At 48.0% G+C, this 23473-nt stretch overlaps 1 protein-coding gene across 2 annotated transcripts in view; it reads right to left on the bottom strand.

The window, feature by feature from the left end:
• Nolo (ADAMTS-like no long nerve cord) overlaps positions 1-23473 on the bottom strand; it is a 169142-nt gene that overhangs the window by 42344 nt on the left and 103325 nt on the right. For both annotated transcript variants that reach the window (XM_076895142.1, XM_076895143.1), the window contains exons 3-4: positions 19377-19429; positions 17464-17563 (exon numbers count right to left, since the gene is read on the bottom strand). In XM_076895142.1, coding sequence (XP_076751257.1) covers positions 17464-17563; positions 19377-19429 — 153 coding nt within the window. The remainder of the gene's footprint in view (positions 1-17463; positions 17564-19376; positions 19430-23473) is intronic.

Raw genomic sequence — 23473 nt, 5'->3', positions numbered from 1 at the left:
TTTCGTGGGATTTTTTGCTGTCACGGAATGTTAAAATGGCTCTCGCGAGCAAAAGTTCGTATAAAATTGGAAAACTTCCAAGGGCGTAACGAATGGAATGAAAAAGCTACGAAGTTACATGGGTAAACTGCCGTTAATGCAGTTTTCTTTGGTGGAAGCCTGCATTTTCGTTTTATATATCTTCGAATCTATTTATTGCGGCGATGCTCGCGGTTATTTAGCGAAAGTAGCGAAGAAATTATCTCGGTAGGAAATGAACGAGATAGTAAAAAGTATACGGGCAACTTCGCGCAATTACGTCGAACGGGGAAACCTTTCGTACGACCTTTCACGTTTCGGTTGTTAGGTATCGAGAAGTTTCCCCGTGTGTTGTAGCAATATCTGAAAACGACACTTATCGCCGACGATTGAGGATCGGAACGTGCAAACCCTCTGGCTCGCTATTAAAGCTACTAGACTGGAAAAGGAATGAAGCTGAGATAGAGGCTGATCCTACGGTCAACACAATAAAAGCCAGTTCCATTAAGAAAGCTTAAGACATATCCCCGTTTGAGTTAACGTCAACATTTTCCTCTTTACGGCCCATCAAAAAATTCTGGAATCATGTACGCCCCACTCGACCACGATCTCCAAATTTTCCCGCGATATTTCATCCGTTTTCCACCCTATTTCTCATCGATACCAGCACAACCCTTTAAAACTGTTTCACATTTATCAAATATCGTTTAACCTAAAATCTACTGCGAACCGTAATTCGATGTCTGCGAACAGAGACCTGATTCAAGGGGTTTGCGATAACTGGTTAGCTGTAACGAGGAGAGGGGTGTCTCTGTCGCAGGGCAAACAAGAAACGAAACGAAGATGCATCCGGCGAACATTGCCAAGTTTACACTGCGAAACGGTCGCGTTAATTCCAAGGACAGATCCCTCGGATAACGAGAATCGTCGATCGTAGAACCGTGCGGCAGTTCTTCCAGACGACCGCGGATTTCGAAGATTTTAATCCTTAGAGCCTGGATTCGACTTGATCCACCAATTCCCGCCAGCAGCCCGCCAGTGCAAACAGATTCAACCCCGATCCGAACCGCGTTGCAACGCCACTCTGATTCCCGCCGATTTGACCCGATTCCGATTCGCGTTTCTTGTTAATTATCCTATATAATTATTCTCGTTAATGTCAGAGAGCCTACAGATATTTAAAAGGCTGTATGATCGAACCGAGGGTATGTGTATGTTGAACAGGAAATTTTATTCTCCATTTTCCTGTTCTCGATTGATGGATCACGTGTTCCGTCACGTATATTCCGCGCAACAAGTTCAACTCCATTTCACGTTGCGGTGTAATTGACTCTGGTTTCGTCGGATTTGACCTAATTGAGGCTATTTGATACTCTTCGTTAGCTATTGATGTCAAATCATCCGTGTACTACATTTCAATTACGCCAATTACATATTTAACTCGTTACTGTTTTTGCTCTCGTTCCGGTGATCTGTAAATACGTAACCCAATGTTCGAGTAACATTTTCGTTTCCATGCTCGAGAATCGAATCGATTTTTTTCACCTCCTCCGCGAGGCATTCGTTCATTTAATTTTTAACTTCCACGAGAAAACCATCGCGGCTAGCGCGTCCGATCTCAGTCGACTCGAAATCAGTTCGCGAGACTTACTTTGTACGGGATACAATAAACCCCCGTTTGATTGACCCTTTCATTCGCGCACCGCAGGATCATTAACTTTAATTTTCCACTTTCCTGGAAGACGTTATTCAGCCTCATAAACCATTCCGCGGCAGTTTTTATCCCCCTGATTATTTCTGCCTCCTACGAGAACGTATCGATCGTGGCACACGAGTACCGTTTCAAACGAGGAAACGCCGGCCGGCTGAATGGGCCTCTAATTAAAGCACGAGGACATCGATCGAAGGATACATGCATTAGGGGCAAATGCAACTTTGTTATCGACCGGCCGACGGCTGCCCTTGGTCTCATGGAAACTGACCTGATTTACCATTGCGCGTTCTTCGTCTGGTATTGACGTCAACTGACCTTTCGCTTCCTAGCCATGGCACGTTGCATCGCGTGGATGGTTTAACACACGTTTATAGGCCGTGGACGCATAACTAATTTTCTTCGATCGATCAACCACCGCTTCCTTTCCCCTTGATTAATAAAAAAAAAAAAAAAGTGAAAAAAGTTCCATCGCTGACGCGTCACCGAGCAAGGAGCACGGAAATACGACGGACGTTCGTAAAAATAATTCTCAGCGCAGACGATTTTATATCGCGCGATATTAACCGCGGAACTTCGGGTTTCGCACTGGCTACGTTTCGACGAGAGAGTTCGATAAATAAGCTCAACCTCGTTCCGGGCCACATTGTAATAACTCCTGGTTCCGCCAAATTTGACCCGGTTTTACTCGACCGGCTGCCAGTGGACCAATGACGTCACACGATCCTTCTCGTATCGACCGCGAAATTAACACAGCTTTAATCTCTCTCCTGCGGATGCAGGCCGCTTTTCATTAAGCCATAACTTATTAATATAACAGAGTGGCTTTTCACGTGTACGGTATTCGTTTGTGAATAAAATTTTCGAAATTACTTCTCAGTCTCGCGTGAAAATGTTCCTTTAATTCGGGAACAGCGAAAAGATTCTGTTTCCAGTCGGACAATTAAAGAGACTCTCGATCGGCATCCTCGAAACTAACACGGACACACGTAAAATCGTCGAATCGGAGGGTTTCGTATCTGAAAATCCGTTCTAAAACCCGCATCACCCTCAATTGGAATCAATTTGCCTCTCCTATATCGGTGTTCGTTCCTTTCGGACCCCTATTTAATTCGCGTCTGCCGTCCATTGCTGGGCACCGATGATCCAGGCTGCGGTCGCATAAACGCAAGTAGATAGAGACACGTGCGGGTCAGGATAGGCCAGACACACAGGGGATTCGCGCGACATCGGCCCCTCTACACGCGTGCACGCACAAAGGGATATATTCACGTGGCAGGACGTCTCGTTCACGGAAATGCAGCACTCCGCGCGTTTCGCGGAATGCATTTCAGTGATTGCTATCGGAGACGGGACCGTAGCTCGTCAGAATGGCACGTGGATTCGGATCCTGATTCAGAATGTATCTCGTCCACGCTCGCTCTCTCGACCTTCGAGCCCACTTTTCCCCCCGTTCCTTTTGTTCTTCGCCAGGATACCTCACGCCACGGCCGACCACCGACCAGCGGGTTCCTCGCGTTCCTTTTCTGCGAGTCGGAGCGCCACTAAAAACGGTTGTTTATCGATTCGTAGACGCCCGGCTCGTGTGGAAGGGAGAAATAAAAACGGGACTCGTTGCTCGCGCCGCGAGGCCGCGTCCTCGGTAAAATATTTGTCTTTGTCCCGGCCGCGTGAAATACGGTGAATATTCCCAAGTATTTTGCCCCGCGACATGCGTAATATCTCGAGGCGCCCTCGGTGTTTCAGGAATACGCGGGGATTCGGTCGGCTACGAAATCAGATTATTCTTTTGCGTCGCGGTGGCAACGTGCCGTGGAAAAACGCCGTCGCGGAATTTCCGTCCCGATGTCACGTAGCGATTGCCGGGCAACTTTTTCGCATGTTTGCACGACACCGTGAAACTTTAATAGGGCTGGTATGTAACGGAGGGCGAAGTCGAAATTTACGCCTCCTTCCGTCCTTTCGTCTTTAATTGAGACCGTAACGAGTCGCCCTCGGACACGTCACTTCACGTGCGACTACCGTTCAATTTTAACTTGATAAATAGCCGCTGCCAGAGATATACCGGTTTCGCATGCAAATACTGCACGGCTGGCTTGGAATTACCTCCAAGTATGCAATTTCTAAATGGCGTTTGCAGTACATTTGTAACCCTTCATTTTCTAGCAAACATACAGTTATATGCGTACAATTAGACGCTAATTATTATGTACATCCCCGCGCATGAACCTCGTCTCGCAACGATAATCCATCGCAGCTACGAATTTCAAAAACGTCAATTGATAGTCACAAGTCGAGTTGCGTTCCCGAATCCGCTCGGAAAACGATGATTACCGTCGATCGCATTAGCAGCGACTTTACACATTTCTCGAGATGGCACGCGATGGCAACGATTTCGACGAACTTCATGTGACACCGCAGTGCCGTTGAAACCTAATCGAGCCGAACCGCAACCCTCTGTCGTGACCGAGATTGCGGTTTTCGCGGCATGCATACGAGCGGGCTGCAACCCATCCTCGACGCCGCTTGTACACGTTAAGAAAGACAAAGACGAACGATTATCGGGGCATCGATGAAAAATATGCCCGTGCAACGTCCCCGACACCGACGATACTTCAACGTCCGGTCGATGCGCGAGAACGATGCTTCAAGAGATTTAGGTGTCGCGATGCCGCGTTTCGTACGCCTAACTTCTCGCAATAACACTAATAACGCGCTTCGTTCGTGTTCTAGCGAATTTTTAACCACCCCTTTGAACTCTAATCGTTCGAATACCTTTTACCCGGGGACGAGGGATTTTTCTCGACGTTAAAAATGGAGAGGGAGAGGCACTAAAATAGAGGTGGAGATTTTCCATGTAAACGGGTCGAAAGTTGCTCGTACCTAGCCTCTAGACGTATCAAACGCGATCGTAAAAAATTAATCGCCCGGAAAGCGGAAGTGTGTCGGCAGTAGCCTGTTCTCCACGGCAGTTATACGCGCGTCGCGTCGCGTCGATGCATTACCGGGGTTGTTGCACCGCTCGGAGTTCGATGACGGTTGCGTCGAAATAATCCTGCTGCTTCTTCGCGCGAGACGAGGTGCAACGATTAACTTGTATCGAAACGGAACGTTAAAGCAATATCGTTATAACTGTTCATATAATCCTTTTATTTTCACCGTTTCAATTTTCATCGAATTTATCCAGCCCCTCCAAACATCATGAACACGGGTTGCGCCAGGCATTAATAATTCTTCGCTTTAATTTAAATCTCGTTCATTATTGTAGCGGCGATAATAACACACGCGGCTGGTATATTGTTTTCGTTTCATAAAATAATAATAATTCTGCCAGCAACACGGTTCGACTATCGGTCTCCATTTAATTAGATCACTCGGGATTACGATATCTAAACAAATTTCCGTGCCTCTCTGGTGTGCCTCTGCGATCGAAGACTGTGCTTTAACAATTTCAATAGAAACGTTTCCGCCATTGTACAACCATACGCATCGTATCGATTTTAGTAACGATACGAAAGCGTTCATTTTTTAATTGGATATCGTGTTCGAACCGTCGATGTGTAAATACGTGCATTCGGTTTTAATCGGACGCATTTGAGATTCAAATTAAGGATTAGAGCAACGTCCATCAGCTTTTCGAAGTCGTTCGAATATAATTATGAGAGCGATAGTGTACGCGTTATTATCAGGGGGACAAGTTGGTCGTGGCTCATTATTGTACAATCCGGTGAACGTAGTGGGTAATAAAATCACCGGTAACTGAATTACTAACGCGATAATGCCCGATTCCGCGGCGTCGCCCGTACGCGTTACACACGACAATAATTAATTAACACTCTCTGCATCATCGTTCGCCTTTATGCGACCGGTTCATGCGTACTTTCGCAGCCGTGGAATGATCGCGCCAACAAAGGGAGAAACGCAACAAAGGGAGCGCATTCGTTCCGCGAGGAATATCGTAATTTGTAAATCACGCACGACAATCGATTTCTCCTTTCCCTCGCTGTTTTTGCTTCGACGTCACGATCGAACGCGTTGTTAGAGCAACGAAAATGCGCCCTCGTTATTTTTGGACATCCTGTTTTACGGATTTACATAATGCTCTCGTTAAACGCGCTTCTATCTGTTTTATTTTTTTCTGTTTTTCACGCGCACTTCAGATGACGGCTCGCAAAAACGCGTGTTCTCGCGTTTCGTTAATCGCGTTGCGTTCAATTAATTTCCGAGCGTCGAGCGATTTTCGATGGGGCAATTGTCGCGGCATTGTCTCTCGGTAACGAGACGTGGCGCGAGGGGTGCGTTTCGCGCGAAATAATATCAACGTCACACCGAATTCTCGCTGCGTGAAAGTATCATAGGCGGCGAGCAGGATGAGAAATGAAATGGCGAAAAAATAACAGAAATTAGTAGCGGCTTGGGGGCTTACACGGGAAGCGGTGAACGTGTGAAAGGGCGGCTGGTGACTTTTAACTAAATTCGAACGTACTACCGGCCGGGCAAGCTTGTCGTAATTTAAGGCTGACCGCACTTTGAGAGAAGTTTTAAGTACTATTAGTCCGACGCGGTTCAACGAGATTTAAAGCAGAGAGAATCTAAGTATAATATAGTATACTCTATATGCCATTATTTCGCGTAAATACAGCTTTAACTCTGCAGTTACGACGTTTTGCGAGCTCACAGAAATCGTTTACCCGTCTAACGAGCGAGTCGTTTCGCGTATTCGATCGATTCTAACCAAGTTCTTTCGGATACTTTCAACTAGTTACCGCGAATCGTGCTGCTTTAACGATAAGACGATAATAGAGAGATATCTGGTTTTTTCAGTTCGAGCGATATTTTCATCACTGTCGAGGAAATAGAATTTTTTCCCGGAGATCGCTTGAATGCTTAAAATGAACACGAGTTTCATTTTTAATTTAGGGTAACTGTATGAGCGTCGCTCGATTCATTGTTCAAATTCTTTCCGCTCCCGGAACGAGGCGATCCTGTGACCCTCATTTTCTCTGTAATAAAGTAAGTCGATTTTAGCCGGTTCGCTAGAAAGCTCCGTAAAAATTCCATTTATACGCCGCCGCGGACCACTCTAGAAACCGCTTTAATTTTACTCTAAAATTCATACACTAAATTTCCCCGCTACTAATTACGAATTACACACAACGTTCCTCGACAATCTTTAATTCCGGCTGGAAAATCTCTGCCTTTCCTTCTCCGCCGGATCGTTCGATGCAAATGAGGCTAATTAGAGGCCGGGTACATTGCGATATGTAACTATAGTTTTCAGAACGAACGAAACGCGAATGCATTTAAGGTCGTCGCGTAGTTAATTACACCGGTTGCACTCGCCTGAATTTGGAGCCGTATCAAATGCATCCAGGTATCGCAGCATCGAATTCATTGCCAAATTGGAATACCCTTCGTCATCTTTCTGAAAATCTGCTCGCGTTTCACATACGCGTCTAAGCCTCCCAATTTTCGCAATCCCGTTTCTTCGCGCAGAGAAACGCGGTTCGTTTTACAAGAAGCGTTTCATTAAAATTTCAAACACTCCGGCTCGCTTTCAATTAATTGTTGGACGCGCAACATCGCCGGCGATTTCCTTACGTTTCCGTCGCCCGGCGAAAATTTCCATTCTTTCCGGCGCGACCGAAACGGAGAGGAGTCGCAGCCGTGAAATACACACTGGGCCATTACCAGCGTTAACAGAGTACGGCTTCGAGGTAGGAACGGGAGCGGAACCAGAGGGCTCTGGAAATCTAAATTCACCGCACGCCTCTCCGTTTCGTTATGCTAATGATGTTGTGGTCCCTTTTTCCACCCGTTCGTTTCATCCGGCCCGTGATTCTCTTACCCATTCGGTCCTTTTGCTGTCCGCGTTTTTCCTCCGTCGTACTCGATTGCGTTTCCCTGGCGCCAGTGTGAACCGCTTGTTGTGAAACGCGAGGTACGTACGGGTACACCGGCTCGAATATTAATGCACGGAAATCCGGGCAGCTTCGTCTCGTCGCAGCTCTTTTCGTTCGATAACTATGCGGCCCCGTCTGATTCTCGATGCCCGCTCGATTCGATAGCCTCCCATCCCACTGTTTATTGGATTGTTTCGGGCAGAGAACGCCCGGGAGAGTTTCTTAAGAGCGTGAAATACTGTGACCGTATTTGCGAGGCGAAAGAGCCCGGCTCGAACAGTTATTACCGATTATAAACGAGAGAGCTGGCGGAGATACTAAATTTCTGATTTTATCGAGCGTTCCTTTATCACGTATAATTTCCTTTAGCGTTAAATATGAAATACTTTGCCGAATAATTTACCGCGATCTTTCGTAACTTTTCATTGAAGCTGCGCTACCACGGTGGCTCGAATTGACCCTCGAAACGGACGGGGGGTGGAAACATTTTTCGAGGCCGAAAACCGAGTATCGTTACCTGATACTACTCTCGTGTAACGAGCCAGCGAACGGCTTCGAAACGCGAACGGAACAATAATTTTCAGCAGCCAGTAATTATGCCAACAACGCGGGAACGGAAGGAACGCTTTACATGCGAGTTAAACACACTTTGCGCGGCAAGGAAGTTCTATTATTTATAATTACACCGACGGAACAGAGATCAACAATCGCCTCGCCCACGTAGAATGCGATATTAATACCTCGATGAAGTTCTAATTGCACTCGCTCGGAGTTCAAAGCAACGAGATACACGTTGATCCTGCAAATTATACGATCTACCACTTTTAATCATTTCTCGTGCAACTTTTAACCGCGTGCGTCGCAATCCGCACGGGATGGACAGCCGGTTTACGGCGAATCGATAATTAGCGAGCGTATAAAGTGGCCGGTGCGAAACAGTTACGCGACTTTACGGGGCGCTGTCGTGTAACAAAACGCATCATCGCGACGCGGCACCCCTAAACGCGGCGTTATCGCCCCATAAACTTTCAATTACCCGAACGGAACTTATCCGCCCGTATTTTCCAGCATTTTATCCGCTCTGTTATTTTCGTTTCAATCCCATCGTGCCTCCTCCCGATGAATCGAATTACGTATTCACACGGTATTGTCCCGATGAAAATATGATCCCTGTTCAAGCCTAAATTATCTGTAGCCGCGCGAACGTCCGCCCGATTCACTGTCCGGGATGAAGAATTGATTTGGAATTAGAATTTTATCGGGGCCGACGTCGGGGTTGCGCGCTATGACGAACGCAATCTGCATGCAGAATGCATCGGTAGCAAGTAAATCGAGACTCGAGCATCGAGTTGGCCCGTCGCCCCTCTACGATGGGAACAGGTGAGCTATCGCGTCGGATATCCGCGAATGATTTATCGCCTGATGCGACGTCCACGTCGACCGAGGCGGCACGTGGGGATCGATCGATGTTATATTTTTTAAGTACCCCGGAGTTGGAGATAAAAATCCGCGTTTTATCGTGCCACGTGCGCCGCAATCGAAATGTTTAGGGCGGTTCTCCGCTGGTCCTCGAGCCTCCCACGTGCCCCGGCTCTCCATTCTACTTTATGGGAGGCTGGTAGTAGCTTCTCGAGGAGGCTCTCGTGGAATCTGCGCTCGCGTTCTTTCTCTCGGGTTGTTCGAATTTATTATTGTCTTTGGGTAAACGCGACGCGCATCGAACTTTACGACACGACGTTACTCGACCCGAAGCGGTTCGATGCCTCGGGAACGGGGTTCGTTTAGGGAAAGGGCGCGGCGCGCATTGTCCGCCAGCCTATTTTCGGGCAGCTGGTGTGCGCCGATGAAAGAGGATAAAAATAATGGACGAACAGACGCCTCGAGTGAGGATAAAGAATTTGGAACAATTTGCGGCTAGGCCGTGAAAGACTGGGAAATGGAAGGCACTCTGTATTCCCTCCTCTTCACTCGTATTCTACTCCCCTGTTTGCTCGACTCACGGACAGGGTGAGTCCACTTTTTATTCGGGAAGTAAGAAGAAAAAAGGAGATAACGACGCCTCCGTCGATCCCTTTCGTACGGTTTAGAATTTTCCCCGCGGAAGTTCAAGTCAACTTCCCGTTAAAAACGCTGACTTTATTGGATCGCGTGGCGGAAATCGGGGAATTGCACGGCTGAAAACTAGTCATTAATAAACGTCGAAGCGCGAATCAAAATTCCACGCCATTCTTTTTATCGCCGATCCATTATCGCGGGGCGCGCATTACTCCCAGAAATTAAACGGCGCCATCGATATTGCCGGCGTTTCCTTTATTCCACCCGGTTCTCTGTCGTTTCTTCCCCCCACTTTCCTCCGTTTGCCGCTTCTTTTTTTCTTTTATACGCATGGATCTGGATATTGGAGTTTTAAAAATTCACTCCGGCCGTTATGCCGTCGCGCGGATTTAATATAACCAGCAGTCGGCCCGCGCCCGAGCGCAAAGAATGAAATTGATACGCAAAGTGCGGGAATTATTTAACGTTCCCGAATCTGAATGCATATAAGCTTTTTGCCCGCGACGAGAGGAGAACACGGGTCTACAGAGAGAATGAAAAAGCACCAACCTCTGCTTGTCCCACTCGATGTAACTGCCTTCGGAATTTCAACAGAGTCTCCCGCTACAGAAGCTTTATGGTTTTACAGGGGGTGGTTCGCGGCGATTTGAATATCCGCGGTTAGGGTGCGACAGAGTGCTAGAAATTCAGTACGCGAATCGAATCGTCGTCTCTTTCATCGTTGGCTAATTAAATAACTTCTATTTTGGAACGAGAAGGATTGGAAGAAAGAAAGAAAGAGAGAGGTATATAAAAAATGCCTAACGTTTCCTAGCTCTTGAACGATTCCAGGCGAAAAACATGCAATCCGATGAATGACGAATGCGAAATTGAAAAGACACGCGGATCGAGGGAACATGATATACGGAGTGAAGCAGCGAAATCTGCGAAGGGGGAAGAGAAAAAGATCAGGGTGAAAGGGACAGGCAGAGGGGAAGGCGCGAACGTCGGAGTCCTCTCTGGTAGCCCGCGAACGTAAATCCCTTCAGGCTGGATTTTAACGTGAAATTTATCGTAGCGCTGGTAAATTATTGTCCGTCACGTTGTCCCGGAGGATCCTGGATCTCCGATAGGTAGAGAGGCTCGCGATCCGGCATGCTAGCTATTAATATTTCGCGAAGCTAACGTGCCTTCGATTACTTTATAAATACCTAGGGAGATCTATCGATGCATCTGCACTCGTTCGTGATCGCGTGCACGTGTACGAGCGTGTGTGTATTCTACACCAACGTGCCGGCAGGTTTTCATAAATTTTCCAATTTCGCGGTCGCCTGCTCTACGTATATATATATATATAATCCTTCCTTTCAGTATAATCCTTCCCTTGGTTTTGTATTAACCGCCGTTGGATACCGCTTTGCCAGCCAAATTTACATTCAGAGACTGATGAGTCCGCTGAAACTTATCGTTACGCCGGATCGTCGACCACGCACTAATATTTCCCATTTTATTTCCGTCCTTTAGCAAACTGGTACGCTAGAGAATCTGGTTCATCAGAGCGATGACCAATTTCTTTGGCAAAACTTTCCGTTCGATATCAATGCTCGTCGAGTATTGATGAGTATAAACGATCAGTTTCTATACGAAATCGCAAGTAGTTCATTAACCGAAAGATTCAATTGTTCGAATTCCCTTTACCTTTTTACTCTTCTACCCATTTCTGTTTATTCTGTCCTATTGTTTCTCTAACGAGTTTCGTGCGCGCGCGCGTATGTAAATCTCTCAGCCTCCAAGTCGACGATAAACCCCGCGTAATCTCGCGTTTTATTCCCAACGCTGCGGCCATAAATTTATTTCCTTATCGCTTTGATTTCGGGCTTAACCCGCGCTCAAACACTTCCAGATTTTATCCATACTTTTGTTCCTTTCGTGGCTTTCGTTTTCGCGGGAACGTTCACGCGATCCTCTTTGATCTCCGTCGTTTGCGTAGCGAGCGTCGCTCGGCGTCGACTCGTTTGTAATCGAGGAAATTTTCTAACGCCCTGGCGTGGTTTCCGCACGCCTTCAGTTTTCACGTGCGTTTTGAGCAGCGATTATGAGCGGAAAATAAAATCGTCCTGTCGCGTTCGAGGCTTGCGACGAAGCGGGTCGAATTGCGCGAAATGCAACGGGTGCACTCCGCTGGAATTGGGCGCTGCTGGGTTGACGAGTCAATTACGCTTAATTCGATCCACTCGGCGATCGTGCCTTATTTCGGGTAAATGCGTTGCGGGATGTGAAACAAAATTCATCGAGCGATGTAAAACATATTCTTCGATTCAATTTTACCCACGTCTACGATTATAAATATCCGTTCTTAGAGTACTACCACTCACAAATATATGGATATTTTAGTCGGTGTGCAGTAAAAATGCATAAGTTTCCCTGAAACGTCTGAACGTGTCAATATTCGATGTAGAAGCATCAGTAGATTCACTTCTCGCATACTTTCCATAGATTATTAATACTGCGAATTCCGTATTAAGAAACTTGTCGATTATACATTAGAATTAAATACTGTGATTTGTCAGAAGTAGACTACTTCGGGAATAGTATAAAGAGTCAGAGCTGTCACGCGGGAATTTGAAAGAAAACCGATTGAAATCGTCGAGAATTGATAGCTTATCTCGACGGCAACAAATCGCCATTTAGCCAGGTTCGATTCGTCTTCCTTCACGGCCGGTTAAACGGACGATCATTCTCCGATTCGATACTGAACCCCGTCTGTCATCAACACCCGATCGTCCGATCGAACGCCATCCCCTCCTGATCGCTATAAAAAATATACCGCCGTTGATCCACGGTGCACAGATAGAAATCGTCGCGATATCTGTCTTTTGCTGTCTCTTAAGAACGAGTCGACGGTGCGCAAGGGCGACGTTCAGCCCGCTCGGATTTGTCGTCGAGCCGGCCATCGTTTATGCCGCGAGGAGTAGGTGCGCGTCGATCTGCGTGGGCCGATACCGTGCTCGGTCAGATTGGATGTGACATCATAAAAAGCTCAGTAGCGAACGAGCACTTACCAGCCCCGGGGAAAATTGTCCATCAGCTCGAATGAGAGATGTCGCGTAGAGTCCGTGTCATTTCGCGTACCGTGAAAAACGTGACGGAACTCTTAAACGATCCGACGTCGAACGGTCCCGATGGCTACGCCACCGCCTCGAAATGAATAGCCACAGCGCACGGCGATCACGATCCGCGCGGATAGAGCTGAGCGACGCCTCGATCGCTCTCGATCGTCCTCGACGCAACCCTCTGCTTGAAACGCGCGAAACGAGTCATTTTCTCGACGGGGCTCGATAGATTCCGCCGGTTTCGCGTGTTTTACGCGCGCGAATAGTTCGCCGACGGGGCACAGAGCGAGGGGTAGTATTCGCGTTGGTAAAAAGTGGACGCGACCTGAGCAGGGGTGTCGCGACGATAGTTCGATCGTCGAGCAATTTTCGCGAGTCACAGTTTTTCACGGCAAATAACATCCGGCTTGGTATTTGCGGCGCAGACTTTGCAAAACCCGCGAGAATCTAATTTAAAGTGCAATCAGAGCGGTGATGGGGTAAATGAATTTACAAGATAGGCTCCGCGGTGTGTACCTTCCGAACGGTTAATTTTGTGAACTCATTAAATCACCGTGTATTTCGTGTTCAAGTGGAGCCGGAACACTTCTTTGCGATGGTCTATAATTTCGAAGACCCGCGGCGGAAGTTAAATTGTGTCAAGTATACGTCGAGATAACTTGTGCGTTGAAAAAAGTTGAGATCACATGGAAACCGCGTTTTATATTCTATCCGCGTACGCTACAATTTTCATCCCCGATTCTCCCAGCCTCTTTCATTTATCCTACAATCTTCCGCGAACCTCACCCCGTGCTATCTCAGTCCACAGTCGAGCGAAACTGAAAACAACTTAAAACAACGTTCCACGGTCAAAGCTACCCGGAGAGCAAAGATCACCGAACCCGCAGATCCAATCGAGCAACGATTTCCTCGAATTAATTCCAGCATCGCCGATACCGCCGTTTCACCCCCGGTTACCCTCCAAGGCAAATTTCACGTTCGCTCGAGTTCCTTCCAATTCTCTCCCTTTGCAAGCGGCCGGTTTCGTTTCGACTTATTTCCCGCTTCAGGCTTCTCTATTCCGCGAACGTAATGGACAGCGCGTTTGCAGGTCTCTCTCGCTCTCTTTCTCGGTAAAGTTGGTCGTGTGAAAAGGAATCGTTCGTTGCAACAAAGCCCCAATAAAGCCAGGTTCCGGCCCGGTTAAGTGAAAGAGATATTACGCGTTACGTATGCGGCGGTGGTAGCCGCGGAAAAAGGGTGGCAGAGATCGACGTTGCCTTTGTGGACGGGTGCACACCCCTATTGATAGCTTTGTTGGCGGCGCATTTACGAACGTCGCGCGCAGAGGACCTCTCCACTTGCTGGAATGGCTGCGCCGCGACGTCCGCCCCAAGGCGAAATGTCAGCCCGGTCACACGACGACGTCGACAACGTCGAGGACGGAGGTGACTACTACCAACGTTGCATCTCACCTGGGACCACTCCCAAAAGGGAGAGAGCGTTTCGTAGAAATTCCAGATGCAATTTTATGCCACGGCGACGCGAGCACTGTGCCTGGAACGGGGGGTGCCAAGATTGCCATCGAGATCGAGTCGCGATCATTCCGAACGCGTTTAACGCATCAATTTGCTTGAATTTTGCCAATGTTGCCTGAGTCCACGGCGCATTGTTCGATGGTGAAATTGGATTTGGTGACAATCTCCGGCTTTACTTGCTTACAACATGTGCTTTCATCTCGCTCTTATTCTTTTTACTTTGATTCTCGTCTTGCCCGAAATCGTGCGTCGCTCGTTGTGTAACTACTTTTGCTAAGTCTTAATAACTTTGCGTTCTTATGAAATCGATTGTACGAGAATTGTATAACATCTTCCGTTTTAGTTCGAGTTCTCTTTTTTCTTCGATTCATTCCAGTCTGCGATACAGCGAGTAATTGTTTCACCCCTTTACCCGGCGATCGTGGTAATATCGCGGTGTCGTGAATTTTTATGCTTAAAGACACTCGATAGTAGTTATTCAGGAATTTAAAGAACAAATTGCCGGTGGAAATATACAGAGGTCTCGATGAGAATATCGAGTTCGTGATGCGCAGAGGAAGCGAACGATTACCCGTCAATCAATGGTAATTACCATCGCGCAATATTCCACGGCCAGAAGTGCTTCGATTCGTTCTGCAATATTCATGAAGCGATCGATCCACGGAAAAAAAAGAATCTCCCCGCAACGAAATGCGAACAGTCGAGTCGTATAATCGTGAATAACGAACGGCAATTTCTTCCCGGCGATTCCCAATAATAAGCGTTCATCGTTCATTGCTAAACAATCAGCTACGAATTAACAAGTTCTCGGGGCAGACCACGAATTTCACCGAAACACTTTCACGGCGAGCCAAACCGCAGCACCCGCGAAACACACCCCGAACAATTCCCCTCTACGTTCGAATTCCTCTCTTTTTACAAAGTACAAAAAAAAAAAAACGGGCAAGAAAAAAGGAGGAAAGCCACACGTTCACCCCTGTAAAATAGAATACGACCAACAGGAAAATTAATCAGCGGTATCGAACACTTTTCAGATAAAGACAGACAAACGGGACCGTTTACGGGAGGGGTGAAAATATCGAGGGCAAAAACTGCGGATACTTCTGTAAGCTCGACAAAAGGACACCGGGGGTAGAGGTGGGTATCGATTTTCAGCCTCGAATTTACGATCCGCAACGGCGCAACTTTTCTGCGGTTCGTTCGTCAACCACCCTTCCACCCCTTTTGCCCTACGCCGTTTCTTGTGTTTTTTTTTTCGTCCTTAGGGACCCGCGTCGTCCGTCGAATGTAGCGCGCATAGCAGATCAGGGAAAGCCGCGAGACAATATGCGACCCTCCGTAGTTTTTTGTCGAGAAGAGAGGAGGGAGAGAGAGAGAGAGAGAGAGAGAATGAGAGCAGAAGGAAGAAAGGGTAGAAATGGTCCGTGTAAATTCGACGGAATATCGAGTTGGCAGATATCAATGGAAAGGACGGGCCACGTGTGCTCGCGGGGTCGAAACTCGGCCCAGATTCGGAATGTGGGTCGGGTCAGCTGCATCCGTGCATCCCCCGGGGTATGGCCGGGGTGTGTGCCTGCAGAGTGGCGCACGTATTCGGTGTGCGCTCGCAGGAGGCAACGGGACACGGTCATACGTGACAGCCGCAGCTGACCGTCACGCGTCGAATTTGAATTGATAATACGCGTAATTTCTGACCGGTCCTGTTGGCATAAGGCCGTAATAACGGGGACGAACAATTAATTACGGAGCCGAGCGGCTCGGCCTGTTCTTTGACATATGAACCGCTTGTCCGTCCACTTGACAATGATGAGTAGAGACCGCGCCGACTTTCGCGAATTGGTGTACGCGCTCGAGGTATTCCGTGTACGTGTACGTACGATACCGACGGCGACGCTGGCAAATTGTTTGTCGAGCAGATTGAGAGTAGTACAACCGCGCGGTTGCTCGTCGAGAAGTGTCACGGTGAAGAGATTTCTTTTGTTCGCGCGCTCTCCGAGCGGTAAGACAAATATTCCGAGCTCTTGCTCCGTGGTCCACGCTTCTCCCGGCTACATCCTCAGATAGATACGATTCGAGAGAATTTCTCTGACGATACGACTTCTAACTTAATTGCTCGAAGTTTCAAAGTTTTTCGTTTCCAGAAAAGTCACCCCTTCGATACGCAACGAAACCTAAACGGTTCGCCCCCGGCAATGGTTAACTTAAAGCCCGTAAGAGATCGCGAATCGAATTGTAATCGTCTTGCAAAACATCCGAATCCCCAAAGAGGAACACGTAACATCGTCCCAAGCCCCGTCTCATCCGTCCCGGTTGGCCGTTACCCAACGGCGTTCCAGTTCACGGCGAAATAAAAGGCGCGCCTCGTAATCGCTAAATTCGCCGCGGTTCATCGAAAGTTTCCCCGGAAAGGTTGAGCAAGACACGAGGCCGTGAGGCAAATCCCGTTTTCCACTGCCTACGTAAACCTGGCGACGGGGATGGGGTGCGCGCGAGGCGAGGGTGGGCTGGGCCGGTTGAATCGAGGTCGGCGCGTATCGCGGTGGAATACTGCGAGGCAGCTTCAAAAGTTGCCGGTTAAACGACGGAGTTAACTTCGTTTCGTTGTTTGCGCGAACCACAAATTTCCTCCAGTTACTCACAGACCCGTACAGAGCCCGGTTATAATCACACGGATGTACGTGTTACCGGAGGAGGCCCGATGAGGGGTGGGTGGAACAGAGAGAGGATAGTCGCCAAGCTCGTTCCCGTTCGTTCCGTCTCTGCTCGCGTGACAACTTGCTCTCGGCGTACGCTCTACCCGCGATAAAGGATAGAGGAGGAAACACCTGGCGCAAACCGCTTCGCGGGCCGAGCTTCTATCTCTCGTCCCTGTTTCCTATGCATTCGACTCGTTCAAGCCGGTTGAATAGAATTATATTGATAAGGGAGCCGCTTTCGGGGTAATTGAATTTAGGCTAGCGCACAGCAAGTTCGACGTCGGTATTTGTTCGTCGTACGCGGCTACGAACTTGCCGGTTACTCTTTAAATACGTACAGTGGTCGGAGGGGTGCGGTAGATGCGAGCGTTCGGACTGGCGAGAAATGTTTGCAGCGTGACGGATGCACCTCGATGGTTATCTTCTATGTGGAAAATAATGAAAAAATGTTACGTTTGTCATGCGACTCACCTCCGGATTACAGATCTTGTATTTCGTGTTCCACGATCTACCCTTGCACGGTTTCCTCCTGCAGCGTCTCTGCTGACGAGAAATCCCACCGCCGCAGCTCCTGCGAAGTAGGGCGAGTATAATTAAAAATACAATGTACCTGGGACTAACAAGGAGCGTACGCGAAATTTCTGACACCGGTTTTTATGGACGGGCATTTGTGTGAAAAAAGAAAAAGGAAAAAAGAAGAAAATCGAGAGGCGTGTATTCCTGCCATTGGCGAAGATTTTATAGTAATATAAAATGCAATTTTACGAGCAACCTCTCGGGGGATGATGGAACAGTCCGATGTCATCCATTTCCGTGTTTCTTGGTTTCCCAGTAAAAATTTTCACGTTTTATGGAAGAGTAGCGCGAAATCAGGACGTGTAACAAGGAAATTCGAGACATCGAGCAAAATTACGTCATATGGTCTCCTCGATCGCGAGGCGACTCTCGTTCCGAGAGTTTAAGTGGCACTCGTGCTTCCGGTACTCGCGGCTTGGTTGCCCGCAGCGCTGACGTCACCATTTAAAATTTGTTTCGAACGTAGCCACGGTTGAACATTTTCAAGCCACGAAATACGGGGAACGCGCACAACCGAGAGCATCAATTAAACGAAGAGAGGATCCTTAAATTTCGCGACAACGAAACGTTTCGGGGAGCTGCTTTTACCAGAATCCTTTTCTACTGACGTCCTCCGTCGTGCCTTGATATTTCATTCGTCATTTAACTCCCTCGAAAGCTAATTAACAGTAAAAAGCTAGAACGTTCGAAATGGAAATCTGCGAATTCCCTTTCGCCTCGCTGATAAATAAAATTATTTTCAGTTTAATTAAGAAAGCGCGTTAATAAATTCCTCTTCCGTACCGATGTACCAAACGTGTTATTTGGGCTAAATTAAATCGCGAGAGACCTCGAATTGAACTGTCGTTTACGTTTGGATCTGAATTCTATTGGATACATAAAGTATGAATCTTACTTGCGGAACGATCACCCGTTAAACGTGACGCGTTTTATGAAATGCCATGTCGTCGTATCGCGTTATCGCGTTGACGCGAAAAAATTTTAATAATTGTATCGGCGGGGACGCGAACGAAGATTTAGAGAGGCTGGCCACGTCGAATGTACGGCGTCGTACATCATACAATAAGCTTCTACGGGAGGGCCAGCGTAGTTCACCAGTGGTAAGCGTCATAAATTATTTGCTGGCGCAGTCTGCGCCGTTTCTGGTCGGCTGAAAAACGAGCTGGCCGCTCCGACAGCCGCCACCGGAACTCTACCGCCGTCGAAATGAGTTTTGAAACGTTTAACATTCCACCGGCGTGTTCCAGCGTCGCGAGCCACGCCGATAATCGAACCTTCGATCGGTTCTATCGCGCGATCCAGCCACCAATTTGCGACACGAACTCATCTCGAGGAATCGTCGTGCTGATCGTAAATGTAAGGTGCCTAGCGATCTACCAACCCCTTTTTAATTTAATTTTTTCACGAAGCCACCATGCGATGATCCAGACAACAGTTGCGTTACGTATCGACGAGCATTCGTTTGCTTTCGAAGCAATTAACGTTCGATAAAGCCGTGACGCTTGCAAGTCGTTGCAAGCACACGTGACGCAGATAACACGAGGATCATGGTCATCGAATCGCGAGTAAAGTAATTGAACGATAGTTGCAACGGTGATAACGTCAGTTATCGTTCTTTATGCCGTTCGGAACGTTTCGTAACTCGTCCCCAATAAATCAGAAATAGGGTCACGAACGATTAACGTCAGAGGTGACGGTTACTTCGGACGCTTCGTTATACATACGAGTATGTACTTAACGAGTGATAATCGAAAATGATGTTTGATGAATGTTAATTGTACGAGAGCGAAAGAGATAAAGCTTCTTACCTCGAACAGCCGGACCACTTGGACCATGGTGACCATTCGCCCCAGGTGACGGCCTGCAAGCAGAGAACAATTTGCCACGTGATTAAATTGCACAAACGAACAACGCGATCGCCTCCGTGCGGGGCGTGTTCGATAAAACGGGCGATGGCCCCCGTGTTTATCATTTTTCGGAAAAATCCGACGTTCAATTATTCGCCGCGGCGAATTAATCGGAGATCGTATTTGCGGAGCACGCGACCGCTCCCCGTCCACCCCGTCGGCCGCTACTTTTAACGAAATTGGAGGACTTGTCGCGAGCGAATGAATTCGTTAAAATGCTGCCCGATGCACGCAAGTATTCGATAGGTAATTGAATCAGCCATCATGAAATTGTTGGACAATTAATCTGTGTAACGACAAATTTTCCTGCCCGCTCGCTGCGCGTTCGTTAAATATTTCCCGTTCGTGTTTGAGTTTGCAGAGAACCCAATCGAGATCTGGACTTCGTTCTACGCTCGATACAAAGTGTAGATGCGGTTAAAGAGAATCGTAGTCTTATTAATTGACAGATGCGACGATTAAAGAGAAACTATCGCGAGTAGTATGCATCCGATGCAACGTCTCGCGGTTTAGAAGGGGTGCGCGTTGGAGGAACGAACGGACAGAGGAAAACTTGGCACCGATAAAAGTGCCACCGTAAGAAGACCGATACATCAAAGTATTTAGCGTCCCTCCACGGCGTGGAAACAGAAAAATCTCGTCCGTGGGGCGGACAGGGGTTGGCTTGCACATCGATATCCCTCTCGGAGCAATAAGTTCGCCGTGAGACGTGATAAAAATTTCGGCGCCCCCGCAGCGAAATGCTAGGCACGTCCGCAGTCGAACCGAGCGGATTTCGAAAATTCACTTTTACCAGTCGGCTCGAGGCTCGTCGAGCTGAATTCCAGTCTGGATATTTCACGCTGCCGGGGGGTAGTCGCGAATAGCTCTCAAAGATCCATAGAAATAGATTCGAGCGATTGAATCGGAAACTGTCCTTAGAGAACGAACGAGCCGTTATCTGCTCTTCTGTTTTAAACGCCACGCGATTATTTCTTCTTTACCAATAACAATTACGCCCCCGCGATTTATACGACGAAGGAACGAAATGGTCGGAAAAATATCGGCGATTTAACATCGACTATCGAGTAATCGTCTGATTTATGTTACGTCGGATAGAATACCCGTGGAGCATATTGTTAGTTTTTCCAGATGTTCCGCGTTGACGGAGAAAATACGCTCGTCACGTTCCGCGGTTGCGGAGGGCTTAACAAAATACAGAGCCCGTTCATTCTTCCCCCTTCGTAACGAGGTTCGTTCGGTTATTGCCCTCCATTATTTCAGGCCGGGTGGTTTTCAATTTTTGGGAGAAATCGTTTAGAAATCTCCGCTGGACCGCTGCTATATTTGTACGTGTACATATTATCGCTTCCTTTTTTCTTAAAATCCGTCTCTAACACGCTCAAAAATCTGTTCTGCGCGTATCTCTTTCGCACTTACCCGTCAAACGTGAGAAAAATCTCTGCGTATCGGAATCGAAGTTTAAAGGGCGCGAGGTATCGTAATTGCATCGTTTCAACGGCATTATCGCGTGTGATTCAATTACAACCATCGAGCTTGAAAACTCCAACAGATTGTTCGTAGCTTCGCGTCGAATTATGTTAACAAGTCTCCAACGTAGACGCCTGCCTCCAATTAACCGACACGGGTATTCCCGTCACGATTATTAAAATTTACTGACCGCTAAATCCACGCGGAATCGTTAACACCCTCGCGAGCCGGGCACGAGCGTAGGGACGGAATAAAATATGGAATATCGTCTGCTCTCTTTGGACGTGGGCGCCAGATAATGAGCTGTTGTATCGGCTTTTCGTCGAGGGAAAGAGCATCAAGGGGAGCCGACAATTAATCCTTTTTATCTGATTATCGCCCCTAAAGAGCGAGAGCGAGTGAGACAGAGGGGTAGAAGTTGGATTAACGAAAAGAAGAACAGGGCGAGGAAAAAGGGGTGAAAGAGAGAAGGGATTGGGTCGACTAGCCGAGAATTCAGGAAAAAATAATTTAGAGGGAACGAGAAGTTCCGTAGGAAGAGAGTTCGGGAGAGTGATGGAAGAACAAAAGTAATGGAAGAAGTCAAAAGAAAAGCTCTCAGCGCGCTAATGGCCATCGATTGTTTCCATTGACTTGTCCGATGAAATTTATTTTTGGCATCGTACACGCTTTTAATTCTACCGCTCCCGAATTTTATCGAATATTTTCGGAATTTCCTCGACAGTCGATGTACCGCCGGCTGGAAATGTTTATTCCCTGGCACAATTAACGCCGATACGAGCACGATCGAGAGCGATGGGCGATAATTTCACGCTCGAGTAAATTATAATGGCGCGAATTCGAACGGGTCTGCTTAGTTTAATACCTTTTTATTCCTACATTAATTGACCGATAATGCACGCGCGTGTATTCCGATACAAAAACGTACTCCGCGTACCAGCTGCCTCTGGATAGAGCATCAATTTTTCCGCGAACATAATGTAGCGTGCGTGGTTTGTGCCCCGTTCGTATCGAATTTTCTCGATGCGGGAGCAGCGTTCACCACGGAATTATTGAAGCGTCGATCTCGTCGTCGCGGGCGGGATGAAACGCGGACGAGTACGACCGCCTCGTTCATCTTCCCACCCGGCTGGCGGCCGGTTATTTCGCGAGCGGCCGCAAAGTTTGCACGGTGCAACGAGGCGACGCGGTGACAGCAGTCGCGGATACGTGGCGCGTTAACATTCGCGGAGTTGGTTCATTAAAAAAGCGCGGAACAAGCTCCGGGGCGCGCTCATTTGTTAAAAGTTCGCGGGCTTGTTCGCTGTTTGAATCGCTGATTAAAGAAGTGGCGGTCTCTCGTCTCATTTTTTATACCTCCCCTCCCGCGCCGCTCTTTTTTCTTCTACTTTTCCACCGCGTTTGTCCGCTTTCTGTTTTTTTAATGAAACCGCTGGTTTCAAGGATTTCAGGATGAATTTAACGTTGTTTAACGGGGGAATTTTGACGTTCAGAGCGACAAAACGGATGCGACGAATCGTTTCTCACCCTTCTTTTTCTCTGCCACGTCTTCGCTTCGTTACGATCGAATCCACGAAACCGGGGCGCGAATGTATCCGTTATATCAGAGGCGCGACGCGAGCTTCCCTTTTGACCAATCGAGCGTCACCTGAGCGGACAGTTCACGGACATAGAAGACGAATGCGAACCGGTCAAAGATGAACTGCTAACATTCCAGCTGCCATCTGGATACACCAATTACTGTCCGCTGTCACTGTCGCCCATAAACACTCGAGCTAACCCTTATAGTATTACATCTATCGCTCACAAGTGGCGTGCGGTCCCTTCGACGATTCAACTTGGTCTCGCAGCAGTTCGAGGAAACCCTTGGTGGATCGGTGGTTTTTAAGTTTCTGATCCGCGGGATGAAACAGTCACGAAAGTTCTCGAGGAGCCGAGCGATCGCGAAGCGTAACGATGGTAAGAGCAAAGTGGCTAGCAACGCGGTGCCGTACGTATATAGGGCGGTGCGAAAGCCCGCATTGCGGAATGAGAGATCGGCTATCGGCCTCGTCTGTTCCCATCTTTCTCGCCCGTTCCTCTTTCGCCTCTGTCCGGCTATCCCGACTGTCTGCCCCTGTATCTGTCTCTGCTCCGCCATTCACCGCTTCTCTTTCGTTGCCAATTTGCGACGTGGTTCGCAGCTGGAGGCGACGGTTAGGTATGCGTGCGCCACGATAAGAATCGGTTCCGCCCTCCCTCGGGTAACCGTTGTCCGGCCCGATCGATCGCATAAATCGAACGATCCGATCGACGTTCCAAGATTTAACGACGGCGAAGCCGAGGCCGGGGGGGAAGTGTCACGCGATTTTCCGAGATTCTTTATAGGCGAACCCTCGATAAGCGCGCGATTGTTTTTTACCCGGCGTGAACGAAGGTGTTCGTTTCGAGGGAATTGAAACATTATTCTTGGTCGATTTTCACGTTACATCGACACCGGGGTCGTTTCTTGAAAATTGCATATTCGACGGACATCGGTCGCGGGGATA

This window comes from Xylocopa sonorina, chromosome 5 (assembly GCF_050948175.1).
Source record: "Xylocopa sonorina isolate GNS202 chromosome 5, iyXylSono1_principal, whole genome shotgun sequence".
Taxonomy (NCBI): Eukaryota; Metazoa; Arthropoda; class Insecta; order Hymenoptera; family Apidae; genus Xylocopa; species Xylocopa sonorina.
This window is presented reverse-complemented; position numbering and strand designations above follow the sequence as displayed.